Genomic DNA, 12,973 nt, shown 5'->3' with positions numbered 1-12,973 from the left:
CTCCGTACGTGCTATCACAACGATCTTTGAGTTCATCCAACTTGCCACTGAAATGTGCTCTAAGCTACACATCCATCCTCATGCTCGATGACTTCCAATTTATACGTCTTTGTGATACCACTCTAATTATTAACATCTCTGTTTTCAAGTCTGAATTCTTGGCAGAATACAATCTGCCTATAATAGGTAACTATTGTGGAGTACGATGGAAGATTGCAAACTTCTCGTGTAAACAGATTAACTGTGTATCCAGTATCCACATAACATCCTCGAGTTTCATGTACTTCTATTTTTAGAATTCTAAATTATTTCACACTGTTCGCAGAAACTCATGATACTGATGCCAAAGCACTTATTGTAAACCGAGCTGGTTTCAGTATCAAAATATATATATGGATCAGCAAGGACGATAGGTAGTCACAAGCTGAGTGGAAACAACATATTTCAAAATGTACTTCTTTATACTAATTAATTTTGCGAAGTGGTGTATACATCACTGCCACAACATTTGTCAACTATATTAAAGAAATTATTCATAGCTTGATACAGCTTCACATAAATGTTTTGAAGTGGTTCTATTCCTGTGAATTTTGTTGGTATGAATTAATGAAATGTGGCATGTCTTCCCAGTTTATTTTTGAAGTATTTGTCGTGTGGGAAACTGAGAACTACTAGGGGGTCTGGAGGAGAGATGTGGAAACCTGTTGTGATTTTGCAAAGACACAACACTTTCAGGGGGCAAAACACAAACGTTATAAGAGGGCATATGTAAATAGACTAGTGAAATGATCCTGTCCATTTCATGCAGATCTGACGCACCACATGGTCTTGGAGCATGGTATCATCTCATGAACCGTAGCACTGGATATTTTACCCAAAGGTAGGTCTCGTAACTAAATGTACAAATTCAATACAACGAGCTTTAGGCTTGTTAAAAAGAAGTAAAACGATTCGTGGAGGAATAATAATTCTGAAAAATAAAGAGCACAATGTAATATCTCAAATGGTGGTCAACAACATGTTGAATAGCTATACCAACGTTGTTCAAAAAGCAGAAACCTTCAGAAATCTTATAAGCATGATGCCCTGGAGGTCTGATTATTGCAAAAGCAGTCTCATAATACTCTTCAACCACAAGGTCGGAACCCTAAACAATAAAATCAATGTAAGTTGACAAGTAAATTTGACAAGATTGATGAAGGTGTAGTTTTATCATTACCCTTATCACGGCCCCAGCTGCACTGTAAATAGCTTCGGTAGTTCCTTCAGAAGAGAATACACTAACTCCAGCCACTTTAGAAAATTTTGCGTCCTGCTCCTCATCTGTCAATGGCAAATCATCAACATAATCCAACTGCTCAGGATCATGGATAGCCAGAATTATCTCACGATCAGCACTATCAAACGGTTCCCTCTCAGTTCTGCAAAAACACCAGATTATGGTTACAGTAATTGTTATTAGTACTTGAACAATTGTACTAGCATTAGACATATTCCTTACTAGGCACAACTCACCTGTCAAGAACACCATCTTGATTCAATGTATTCATTATTTCAGAAATCCTAGATGCCTTTTCATATTTATGATCAGTGTCCTTATCCTGATGGGACTTCATCCTATCATAATCATGTAAGATGCAGACTTTTGATTTTTGCGACTGCTGTGAAAAAAAAGCAAAAATGTGTCAAAGTTCTCAAAGGAGGATGGTGTATAATTGCTAAGAGATTTGTGAATGGGCACAATCAGCACCAGATTTTCTCAAATCAAGTAACTATACGACATGAATGTACACAATCAGCACTATATTTTCTCAAATCAAGTGACTATCCAACATGTGTGTAGAGGGGTGTGGTAAGAAACAATGATTCTTGAAAAAAAAACCTTGTTTTCCAATATTTCATAAGGTCAGCAGTACATTTTATCAAAATCATGTGAATACACACAAACCTAAATTGTCAGGATTTGCTGATCCACACCTACAAGGACTTCCATACTTGCAGTATGGGTGGTAGATCTGCATATACCATATAGTGAGGAAGTTCTGGGTTGCGGACCAAGAAATTATTATAGACAATCTGAATGATGCCTGTTTATACTTAACAATTACATCTGATATTTGTAGTCTTCTGCTTGACATACAGAACATTTTATTCGATAACTTCATTGTTCTGGTGAAAGCTAAACAGTGACTGTGTCACCTGCTATCAATGTCTAACTAGTTTTGTCCTTTACAACCTGTTTACATAGGGATGGCTCTGGATATATGTGTGTAAGGGGGTGTGATGCAGTAAACAATGATGCTTGATAATACCTTGTTTCCCGACATCACATAAGAGAGGCTTGCAGATGTCTGATCAGATGTAACAGCAGCTAGCTCAGATGTTTCAGCAGCTTTCTGGTAGGATGTTTCAGCAGCTGGCTGGTCAGATGTTTCAGCAGCTGGCTGGTCAGATGTATCAACAGAAGAAACCTGCTGAATTTCACTTGCAATAGAAGATATGCCAGTTCCTTCAGGTATCTCTTCAAGCTACAGAAACGACAAAATAAAGATGTAATCAGTTTTGCATGTCTGCACATTAGTGCACACAAACATCCAAGATGATAAAGATGCTGATGGCTTACAAGTTTAAAGAGAGGCTTCTCAGTGCCCTTGAGCTTAATACTCTTCTTCCAATTCTTTTGGCGGCACCCAGTATGTTTCTCCCATACATTCGTAGACATCACGACTGGAGTTAGATTTTTCAAGCAAATTTTGCATCGACATTCGATCCTGCCAGCAAAAATGGTGCATTGGTCCTTATTGCTTCTGGTGTGTGGTTTGTAAGCATCGTAAGAATATCCGATCACAAAAGGAACTGATCCTTAATGGGTGGTTGCTACAGTACCAACTAAGAACCGACCTAAAAGTAACTTGCTTATGAACCAAGTGAAGATTAAAGAACCAATTGCACATACAATTTTTTGGTTAATCAAAATACTCCCTCCGTCACGGTTTAGAAGGCGCGCTTGGAAATTCTCTGGGACCTAGGTAGTTATCTATTGGTTGTGAGATGGGCTCAAAAATAGCATTCACACTACGCATGCATATAGAAATAGTATATCGGAGTACTAATTAGCTACTATAAATAAATGCAATGCGCCCTAAACCTTGTCTATTATGGAAACGCACGCAAATTTAACTGTGCCTTCTAAACTGTGACAGAGGGAGTAAAAAATATTAAATTCAGATAGAGTATTCATAATTAAGCAAATATAAAGAAACATGTAATCTGATGATTCGGTACACAATAAGCCAAATACTTACATTTTTTCTATTGGTTTATAGACTCCTTCCTTTCCAGCACACGACACAATTATGGGTTCAGGTGATTTTTGCTTCAAAGTGCTGGCAAATATATTATTAGGAATGTTAGAAGCTGGCATTTACTCCCTCCGTCCCAAAATAAGTGTCTCAACTTTGTACTAGCTCAAGTACAAATTTGAACAAAATAAGTGTCTCAAGACGCTTATTTTAGGACGGAGGGAGTATAATATAAGAATCAATGAACATTCAGATGGGAAGAAATCAGTAACTCACCTAAGTGTCAATACATCTTTGCATTCAGACGTACAGCCAGGGCAGAAATACTCTGACTTTTCTACCTTCTACAAAACAATCTACAGTTAGCGAACATGTCCAATTAGGAGCACTGCACACATATATATTATGATATTAAGAAGAGCAAAAGAACCTCCATGTCACGACTGCAATTAGGGTCACACTCAACATGGAGCCACATTTGACAACGGTCACAACAGACCTAACAAGAAAAACATTATGGCAATGCCAACAATAAGCAACAGCATAATAAATCTATAACATCACTATAGCAGATTCTAGGCTTACCCAGTCTTTCTCTAGGGGATACCATTTCTTATTGCAAATTCCACAGTGATTCTGTGACTGCAATAGCAGCAGACACAATATACAATTTACCAATGTAAGGGACTATATTAAAACAAACAACTTAATAGAACATACAAAACAATTTATTAAGATAAACGTGCAATTACATAACCACTTACATCGTTAGTAGACATGATACTTGCAGTATGGTCTTGGAACTTCTTGGGACTACTCACTTCTGGTACTTCTAGAGCTGTTGAACAAAAGCATCACGGATCAAACCATGAGAAGGAGTGGGGTTTTATATTAAACAGAAAAAGAATGTTACCATTTTCTTGCACAACCAAGGAATCCCTCAATATAAGACGTCCAGGAATATCAAGCACAAAAGTTTCCACAAAGCTCCTAGGCTTGTTATCAGCCGATTTGATTGTTCCATAAACGGTCAGCATTACAGAACTTTGCCCAGGAATCGATAATAAATCAAAATGTGATGCATGGAATTTCATTTTGGTTGATGCCCTATACAGATAACTCCTAATTTCCTGTTCAAAAATAATAACGATGTTACCACACAAAAAAATACCAGTCAGGATATTACACTACATTTTGTTAAGGCAGTAACCTTTGCAGTTTTCAGATTAAGTCGACGGCCATTGAAATTCCAGACAAACTCAGCATCGTCGGCATAGAAACGATACAATCCTAACAGATTAAAGTTTAGGGCACAGTAGAAGTTGTGAACAAACTTGGCCTGAAAGATAAACTTAAAAGTATCAGGAAAGAGGACACGAATTGCATAACCCTAATGAAAACTGTAACGAATCCAACATGTGACCATGGCGTTAAACCATAATCCCTAATGTATTTGAGTACCACTTCAGTACGCCCCTCAGCAGGGGCGACGTCGGATCGTAGATCAATAGGGTGCAAAGTGGTGGAAGCGGCGTCGACAGAGACGCCCATAACCATCCGCTTCCCGTCGGAGGCGGCGGCGACTCGGAGAGGACTCTGCTTCCCGTCGCCGGCGACTCGGATAGCAGTCTTCTTCCCGTCGGCGGCGACTCGGGGAGCAATCTGCTTCCCGTCGGCGGCGTTTCTCTGAAACGTTCACAAATGATGAGATCACGCTCTGCGTCTGCATACAACAAACGATAGGACTCGAAGGTCTGCAGATCAGCGACGAGAGATGCTTACCGAACTCCTCCGAGGACGAGAGGAGGAGGAGGCGCCGGTACCAGCTTTCTCCCCAGCCATTAGGACGGGAGGCGGTGGCAGATCGCGATTACCACGGGAGGCGGGGAGGCGGTGGCAGATCGCGATTACCACTGGAGGCGGGGAGGCGGTGGCAGATCGCGATTACCACGGGGTGCGGGGAGGCGGGCGGCGGTTGCAGATAGCGATTAGGACGGGGGCTCGCGCAGCTCCAGCGATTGTTTCGCCAGGAGGAAAGCCAGAGCGACCCCACTACGACCCTACGACCCAGCCCAGCTTTAGGCTCTGTTCGGTTTGCAGGATCAGAAAACATGGGAACAAAAAAATGTAAAGGAATAGGGAAAACAAGCACATATGAAACTGAGGAATTTTAAACAGAGAAATAGTCAGGAGTGAACCGTTCGGCGGTGATCAAAAGAAGCTGCACATCACCTCAGTTGTGACCCGTACCTTGGGTGTTTTTTATTTGGCTGCAGACTTGACTCTCTCACACTCCATGCCATATAATGAATATTTTATTGGATTAGACGTCAGAACCAGTGTGTTGCCTCGGCCAACCGCGATAAACAAGAGGTCTGACTGGATGTTTCTTTTCCCGTGAAATCTGTAGGAATCACACAGGAATCGAGACATTCCAAAGTTTTACTGCTCATTTTTCCTTCACTCCGAACGCACCAAAGGTAGAAAATAGCACAGGATCAGATTCCTTTGAGTTTTCCTCCGGACCGAACGCAGCCTTACCAGGCCTTGCAGCCCACTACATGAAAAATGAAAAAATGACAGAAAAATTAATATAAACTACCACATCTCAAAAATATTTTCATGTATAACAGCTAGTAAACAAATAAGAAAAATGACATCATATATATAAATCATGCATGACAGGGGCGTGGCTAACGCGCACGCCTAGGAAGCGCGCTCGATTTTGGACCACATCGATCCACTGCTAGAAAATACTTATAGGTGGATGCTTAACACTAGTGATGGGTAAGAGCCCCTTTCGCGATGGATCCAGGCTTTGAGACCTCTTCCAATGCATTGGTGCTAAAGTGGGGTGCTAAGTGCATTAAAATGCTTAGCAACTGCCGCCTCCTCCTCCAAGAAAAGCTAGGGTTCGTGCCTCTCGTCGACTCCGGCGCAGGTCCGCCTCGTCTCCGGTGGCCCTAGTGCCATGGGGGCATGGTGGATCTTGGCAAGGGCCGGCGGGAGGGCTCCGTTGTTAGTCGTTCCTTTAAAATTTGTTAGAGTTTGTGTCCTACTCAGGAAGACGAGACGGTGGCGGCTCCCTGAAGATGGAATAAAGGTCTCCCCGCCTAGTCCCCGTTCCGATGGTGCGTCTAGCATCGTTGGTGGGCGTGTGGAGGTGTGTCTCCGGCGGATCTATCCTCGGTGGATTTGCTCGGATCTGGTTGTGGTTCGTCTATATTCGTGTGTCTTCAGGTTGGATCCTTTCGATCTACGTTATTCTTCATCAGCGGCGGTTGCTGTTCTGGTGCGCTGGTCCTACGGGGCCTTAGCACGACGACTTCCCGACTGTCTACTACAACAAGTTGTGCCCAACTCCGGCAAGGGAGGGGTGATGACGGCGGCGCGCCTTCGGCTCGTTTCAGTGATTGTAGTCGTCGCTAGGTGGTCTATGAATCTGGATGTAATTTTTATTATTTCTAGTGTTCGTTGTACTGCCGTGATGGAAGATGAATAGATTGAAAATTTTCTCGCAAAAAAAAATGCTTAGCAACTAATGTCTCTAATGCATCGGTGCTTAGCTTTTGTAGCTAAGCCTCATTTATTTAATTGTTTAATAATAAAACTCCTTCATGTATTGGTTGGTAGTCTTTTTGTCTAGGTCCACGTGCTTAGCATTGGTTCTTAGGGCATCTCCAATGGTTGTAAGATAGTTGTTGGTAGACTTTGCCACATAGGATTTTTGATGATGTGTCATACAATAAATGAGGAAAGAGAGGAAGGTTGTATGTACATGAACCAACACACATTGCACAAGCTCCAATGTAGAATGAGAGAGCACCCCATTTATTATCTCACATCCTATTGGGCAAACTAAATACAACTCATTGGAGTTGTTGTATGTTAAGGTGTTGGTTGATGACATGGCATATTTTACCAACAAGCTAACATACAAATTATTGAAGATGCCCTTATTAGGGTCACCATAATGTTCACTCTCCTCTTTAAATGCTTTGCCACATCATATTTTTACCTATATGGCACCCTTAGCACCTGTACACCGTCGAGCACTGGGAAATGCCTGAGCGCATGTTCTATTCTCTTCCGCGGTAGGTCGCACATGTCCTGCAATGTTGCAGAAGCCGAGGCACCCTCAAGGTGGCTGGCACAGCCGTGGCGGCAACGGAGGAGGTGGGCCAGGCCCAGGTGGCTCCAGAATAGGTGGGTGCTTTGGTGGGGAAGGCCCCCCTAGGTTTGGCACATCCATGAAGATGTTTTCTGAGAGAGATTAGATTAGGAAAAAATTGTCACACCCCGCACGGGAATTGGGGCGGATCGAACAGAGTAATCTCAGATCTCGTGCGAGAAAAAAGGGGAAAGTAGGAGCGAGAACTAGTGTTTGTATTGATATAAGATGTATGATTGTATCATAGAGATATTCTCAGCATAATTCGATAGCGATTACAGAAGGCAGCGGCTAGCTTTATAGCTGCAGCTGGCAAATGGATGAGACCGAACAATAACGACAAATGAAACGGTACAGTAGATGGTAACGGTTGGTGGAGTAGGCGAGCCCTGTGAGCCGTACGATGCGCCGAACCGTTTTGCACCAGAGCCGTCCGATAACTGAAGATAATAAACTGCTCCTTGACACTTGGGCCTGACAATACCCCCGGGTGAAAACGAACTTGTCCTCAAGGAGTTGTTCGGTTGAACCACATGTCGATGGTGCTCTTGAAGAATGTAGGGAACGTTTTCTTCATGAATGACGCGTCTTCCCACAAAGCTTCATCAGGAGGAAGGTTTGCCCATTGTACAAGCCACCGAACCACATGCAGGTTGTTGCGGGTATATCTGGCCATAGGCCGGGCCGGACCGGGCTTGGGCCGGGCCTAAAAGAGCCCATGGCAGAAAACTGAGGCCCAGGCCCTCCCAGGCCCTACCATCGGGCCTACTTTTCAAGCCCAAGCCCGGCCCATCTCGTAAAAAGCCTTGAAAAGCCCTTAGGGCTTAGGGCCGTGGGCCGGGCCTCTTCCTTAAAATGCTAATATGCCAAGCCCAAGCCCGTCCAGGCCCTGCTGGTGGGCTCAAAACTCAGGCCCAAGCCCGGCCCACGGACAAGCCCATCGGGCCTAGGCCCTGGATTTTAGGGCCGGGCCTGAGATGGCCAGGACTAGTTGCGGGGTACCTGACGGGTTTCCAGAACGAGAACCGGTTCAGTCTGAATCATCCCATCTAATCGAACCAGGAGAAGGTCTGCACACAGAACAGCTTTAGGGCCGACATGTTTCTTCAACTGGCTAACATGGAAGACCGGGTGTATGTTGGTAGCGTCAGGCAAGAGCAGTTGGTACGCGACGCGGCCCACTTTCTTGATGATCTGGAAAGGTCCATAGTACTTGCTCTGAAGTTTAATATGTGTACGCAGACCAAAAGCATTGAGGCGGTACGGTTGCATTTTCAAGTACACCATGTCCCCAACTTCCAGAATTCTCTCTGTACGTTTGCGATTAGCGAATTTTTCATTCATGCCTGAGCTGCTGCCAAGTTGGATTTTAAGTGCAGTAGCAAAGCATCTCTGTCCTGAAAGAACTGTTGTGCATCGCCGTGCAGCTGGTCAGGGAGAATGTTTTCTCCAATATTAGGGGGAGGGAATCCATAGGCTGCTTCAAACGGTGTCTTCTTGAGGGAGGAGTGGTAGGAAGTGTTGTACCAGTACTCTGCCATGGAGAGTTGATTTGCCCATTTTTTTGGTTGTGTGGATGTCAAGCAACGCAAGTAGTTCTCGATGCACTGGTTAACTCGTTCTGTCTGACCATCAGATTCCGGATGGTAAGCAGTGTTGTAGCGGAGGTCACAGCCCATGCCCTTGAATATATCTTGCCACAATCTGCTCGTGAAGATAGCGTCTTTGTCAGACACAATTGCCAAGGGAGGGCCATGTAGCTTGATGACATTATCGATGAATGCTTGAGCTACAGTTTGTACTGTATAAGGGTGGGATAAAGGAATGAAGTGGGCAAACTTAGATAACCTGTCGACCACCACAAATATGACATCTTTCCCATTTGATTTTGGTAGCCCTTCGATGAAGTCCATGCTCAAGTGTGTCCAAACCATATCAGGTAATTGTAATGGATCCAAGTAACCAGGGTATGGGCAGTTCTCACCTTTATTCTTCTGACAGACAGGACACTCAGAAACAAAACGATCCACTTCCTGTTTCAGACCATGCCAGTAGAAGATCTGTTTGATCCGTTGGTATGTGGCTTTCATGCCCGAGTGACCTCCCAAAGCAGATGCATGTAATGCAGTTAGGAGCTTCTTTCTCAAGTCCACATCCTTTCCCACATATATTCTGCCCTTGTGCCTGATGATGCCCGAGTGTAAGGTGTTTTGGTCCACAGCATGGTTAGGAGATAGGAGCAATTTTTCCAGCAGGGATTTGCAAGCAGCATCATTGCAGTAAGAGCTTTCCACTGCAGAGATCCACTGTGGAGTTGCCAGGGAAATTGCCATTACAGAGTGTTTTCTGGAAAGTGCATCAGTAGCAATATTTTCTTTCCCTTTCTTGTACTGCAATGTGAAATTCAGTTCCAACAACTTCAACATCAACTTGTGTTGGATGCTTGTAGAGATCTTTTGGTCAGTCATAAATTGCAGACTCTGGTGGTCTGTTCTAATTATCAGGTCATTGCCCAAAAAATAGTGTCTCCACCTCTTCAAGGCTGCAATGATAGCAAGGGCTTCTTTCTCATAAGTTGAAAGAGCAGCATTTCTTAGGCATAAACTTGAGCTGTAATAAGCTAAGGGTCTTCCACTTCGCATCATGACTGCTCCAATACCTGCTCCTGATGCATCTGTTTCCAGAACAAATGGCTCAGAAAAGTTGGGCAAGGCCAGTACAGGAGCTGTAATCATGGCTTGTTTAAGAGCTTGGAAAGCTTGTGTTTGGGCTGTGGTCCGTTGAAAGTTGTCTGTCTTGAGAATATCATGCAATGGCCTGGCTATAATTCTAAAGTTCTTCACAAACCTTCTGTAGTAACCACATAATCCTAGAAAACCTCTTAGTTGAGTGGGAGTAGTGGGTACTGGCCATTCGGCTACAGTAGCTACTTTGCTAGGGTCTGTGGAAACTCCTTCACCATTAATTACATGCCCAAAATATTCCACCTGCTGGACAGCAAAGACACATTTGGAAAGTTTTGCAAAGAGCTGGTGTTCTTGGAGCTACCGAAGGACAATCTGCAAGTGAGCTATGTGCTCAGACAAGGATTTACTGAAGATGAGGATATCATCAAAGAAGACAAGCACACACTTCCTGAGATAAGGTCCAAAGATGCTGTTCATAAGTGCTTGGAATGTGCCAGGTGTATTTGCTAGACCAAAGGGCATAACAAGGAACTCATAATGTCCAAAATAGGTCCTGAAAGCAGTTTTTGGTATGTCATTTTCATCCATTCTCACTTGATGATAACCAAATCTGAGGTCTAATTTGGTGAAGTAAGTTGCTCCATGAAGCTCATCTAGTAAATCCTCAATTACTGGGATTGGAAACTTGTTTTTGATGGTAGTTGAGTTAAGTTTTCTGTAGTCAATACATAATCTCCACGTTCCATCCTTTTTCATGACCAATATTGCTGGGGAGGAATAGGGGCTCTCACTAGCTCTAATGATCTTGTATCTGAGCATGGCATCAACCTGCCTTTCCAGTTCATTCCTCTGCATGTGTGGGACTCTGTATGGTCTAGAATTGGGTGGGACAGATTGTTCTTTGAGAGGTATTTTATGGTCATGGGCTCTCTTTGGGGGCAATCCTTTTGGCTCCTAAAAAACTATAGGAAATTGTTGCAGTACCTCCTCAACAGGTTGTGGTATTTCCTGTTTAGGTGGTATTTTCATAGTTGTGTCTCTGATGAGATTCAGAACAAATCCAGGAGCTCCAGCAGTCATGAGTTTATTAACTTCTACGGCATCAATGAGAGTGGCATCAGATAACATGTCACAAGCTTTAATTGTGACTGGTGTCTGTTTGTCCTTCATGACAGTGATTTGCCTGGGATTATAGTGAAATGCTACAGGGCTGTGGGTTTCCATCCAATCGCTACCAAGTACTATATCGTGTCCAGGCAGATCCAGTACTCTAAACTGCTGTTGGAATTGTGTATGGCCAGCTGTGAATGTGGTTGTTGGTACATAAGATCCTGACCACAAAGTGCCTCCTCCTGCTACTGTTACTGCCCTTGTTGCATCCTTGAGGATGGTGCAGGAAGTTTGTAGTGCAAACTGAAGACTGATGAACGTGGAATTACTGCCAGAGTCCACTAGAGCAATTCCCTGTTTGCCTCCAATACTGACCAATATGGAGATTGTGTTACTGTTGTCAGAACGCATGGCTTGAGCAGAGATGGTCATGCATTGTTCTTCAGTTTGTGGTTGTTCAGAATTTTCCTGTTCATCCAGTTCCTGTTGTTCTTGTGTTTGTTCATTAGGGTCCTCGCCTGTTAACACATTCAGAACTGGTGCTAATTTGCCCTTGTGACCATGGAACCAGGTATCTCTACAACGCCAGCACTTGCCAGGCTCCCGAGCTCTTTGATTTATAGTAGTTGGTTTAGGATCGGTAGGTTTTTCAGGTTTGTGATAACTAGCAGAGTTTTTAGTAGTGTTATAACCCGCCGTGTAAGATTTCTTTTCAGAAGCTCCCTTTTCCAGGTCAACAGCTAACCAATAGGCCTCAGTGAGTGAAGTTGGTTTAAGTGGGCGCAGCTGATACTTGAGATGGGCTCGAAGGCCATTGACATAACAGCGGACAAACCAATTTTTGTCCATAATAGGATTTTCCGCTTGCACTTCTGCCATCAACTCCTCGAACTGATCAGTGTAATCAGAAACTGACAGTGTATTTTGTTTCAAGGTGTTGAATTTCTCTGTCAGTTCGTAAGAATTGGCCGAAGAGAATCTGTGGAGCACTTCTTCACAGAACTGGCTCCAATTCAATTGTTTCTTGACAATACCCGAACAACGCAACCAAACATCAGCCTTTCCCACTACATATAACTGTGCTAAACTGACTTTATATTCAGCCGGTGCACCTGCCATTTGGAAATACTTATCACATTGACGGATCCATCCTGCTGGGTTGTCGCCATCAAAACAAGGGAAATCCATTCTGGGGCCCTTGGTGATGCTTTTAAGGAATTGTGTTCGCATTTCCTGTTCATATTGTTTCGGAAATTCTTCCCAGCCCTGGCGAACAGCTGGAGGTTGAAAACTGTGGAACCCTGGGGTACGTGTTGTCTTGTATGCAGCTGTTGGTGTAGCGTTGCCCGAGTGAATATCCACCGCATTGCTAGCTCCAAAACCTGGAGGAACAGAAGGTCTGGGAACCTGGATTGGGGCTAAGTGAGGAGGGACTTGTGAGGCCAACTGTCTGGTTTTCTCTTGTTCCATAGCTAGTCGCTTCCGCAGTTCGTCAGTGAGTGTTCTGTCTGCTTCCCCCGCTGCTTCTTTGCTCTCTGGTGGAACAATTGCTTGCTCAGGAATTACTGACCCTTGTGGTGCAGAAGTGGACGCCTCAGGTGTACTAAGGGTCTTCAGCACATCAGCCATGGCCCCGAGTTGTAAATTGAGAGACGATACTGCTTTCTGAACTACGCTCACAACTGAAACCATCGTGTCCTGCT

The 12,973-nt window shown here is 43.8% G+C and overlaps 1 protein-coding gene across 3 annotated transcripts; it reads right to left on the bottom strand.

The window, feature by feature from the left end:
* Positions 1-843: 843 nt before the first annotated feature.
* LOC119270095 lies at positions 844-5,342 on the bottom strand. Of its 3 annotated transcripts, none has more exons than XM_037552068.1 (14): positions 5,085-5,342; positions 4,764-4,988; positions 4,513-4,641; positions 4,216-4,432; positions 4,067-4,140; positions 3,888-3,944; positions 3,733-3,801; positions 3,579-3,643; positions 3,306-3,386; positions 2,624-2,771; positions 2,313-2,528; positions 1,516-1,661; positions 1,220-1,421; positions 844-1,147 (listed from the first exon to the last, which is right to left on the bottom strand). In XM_037552068.1, the coding sequence occupies exons 1-14, from the start codon at positions 5,142-5,144 to the stop codon at positions 932-934; spliced, it is 1,905 nt and encodes a 634-aa protein (XP_037407965.1). In that variant the 5' UTR covers positions 5,145-5,342; the 3' UTR covers positions 844-931. The 3 variants fall into 3 exon arrangements, with proteins under 3 accessions (XP_037407965.1, XP_037407962.1, XP_037407963.1); XM_037552065.1 differs by having other exon boundaries at positions 3,579-3,646; positions 5,085-5,341; XM_037552066.1 differs by having other exon boundaries at positions 1,516-1,658; positions 3,579-3,646; positions 5,085-5,341.
* Between the last annotated feature and the right edge of the window lie 7,631 nt (positions 5,343-12,973).

This window comes from Triticum dicoccoides, chromosome 3A, assembly GCF_002162155.2.
Source record: "Triticum dicoccoides isolate Atlit2015 ecotype Zavitan chromosome 3A, WEW_v2.0, whole genome shotgun sequence".
Lineage (NCBI taxonomy): Eukaryota > Viridiplantae > Streptophyta > Magnoliopsida > Poales > Poaceae > Triticum > Triticum dicoccoides.
The sequence above is the reverse complement of the archived record's forward strand: the minus strand, read 5'-3'. Positions and strand labels throughout refer to the sequence as shown.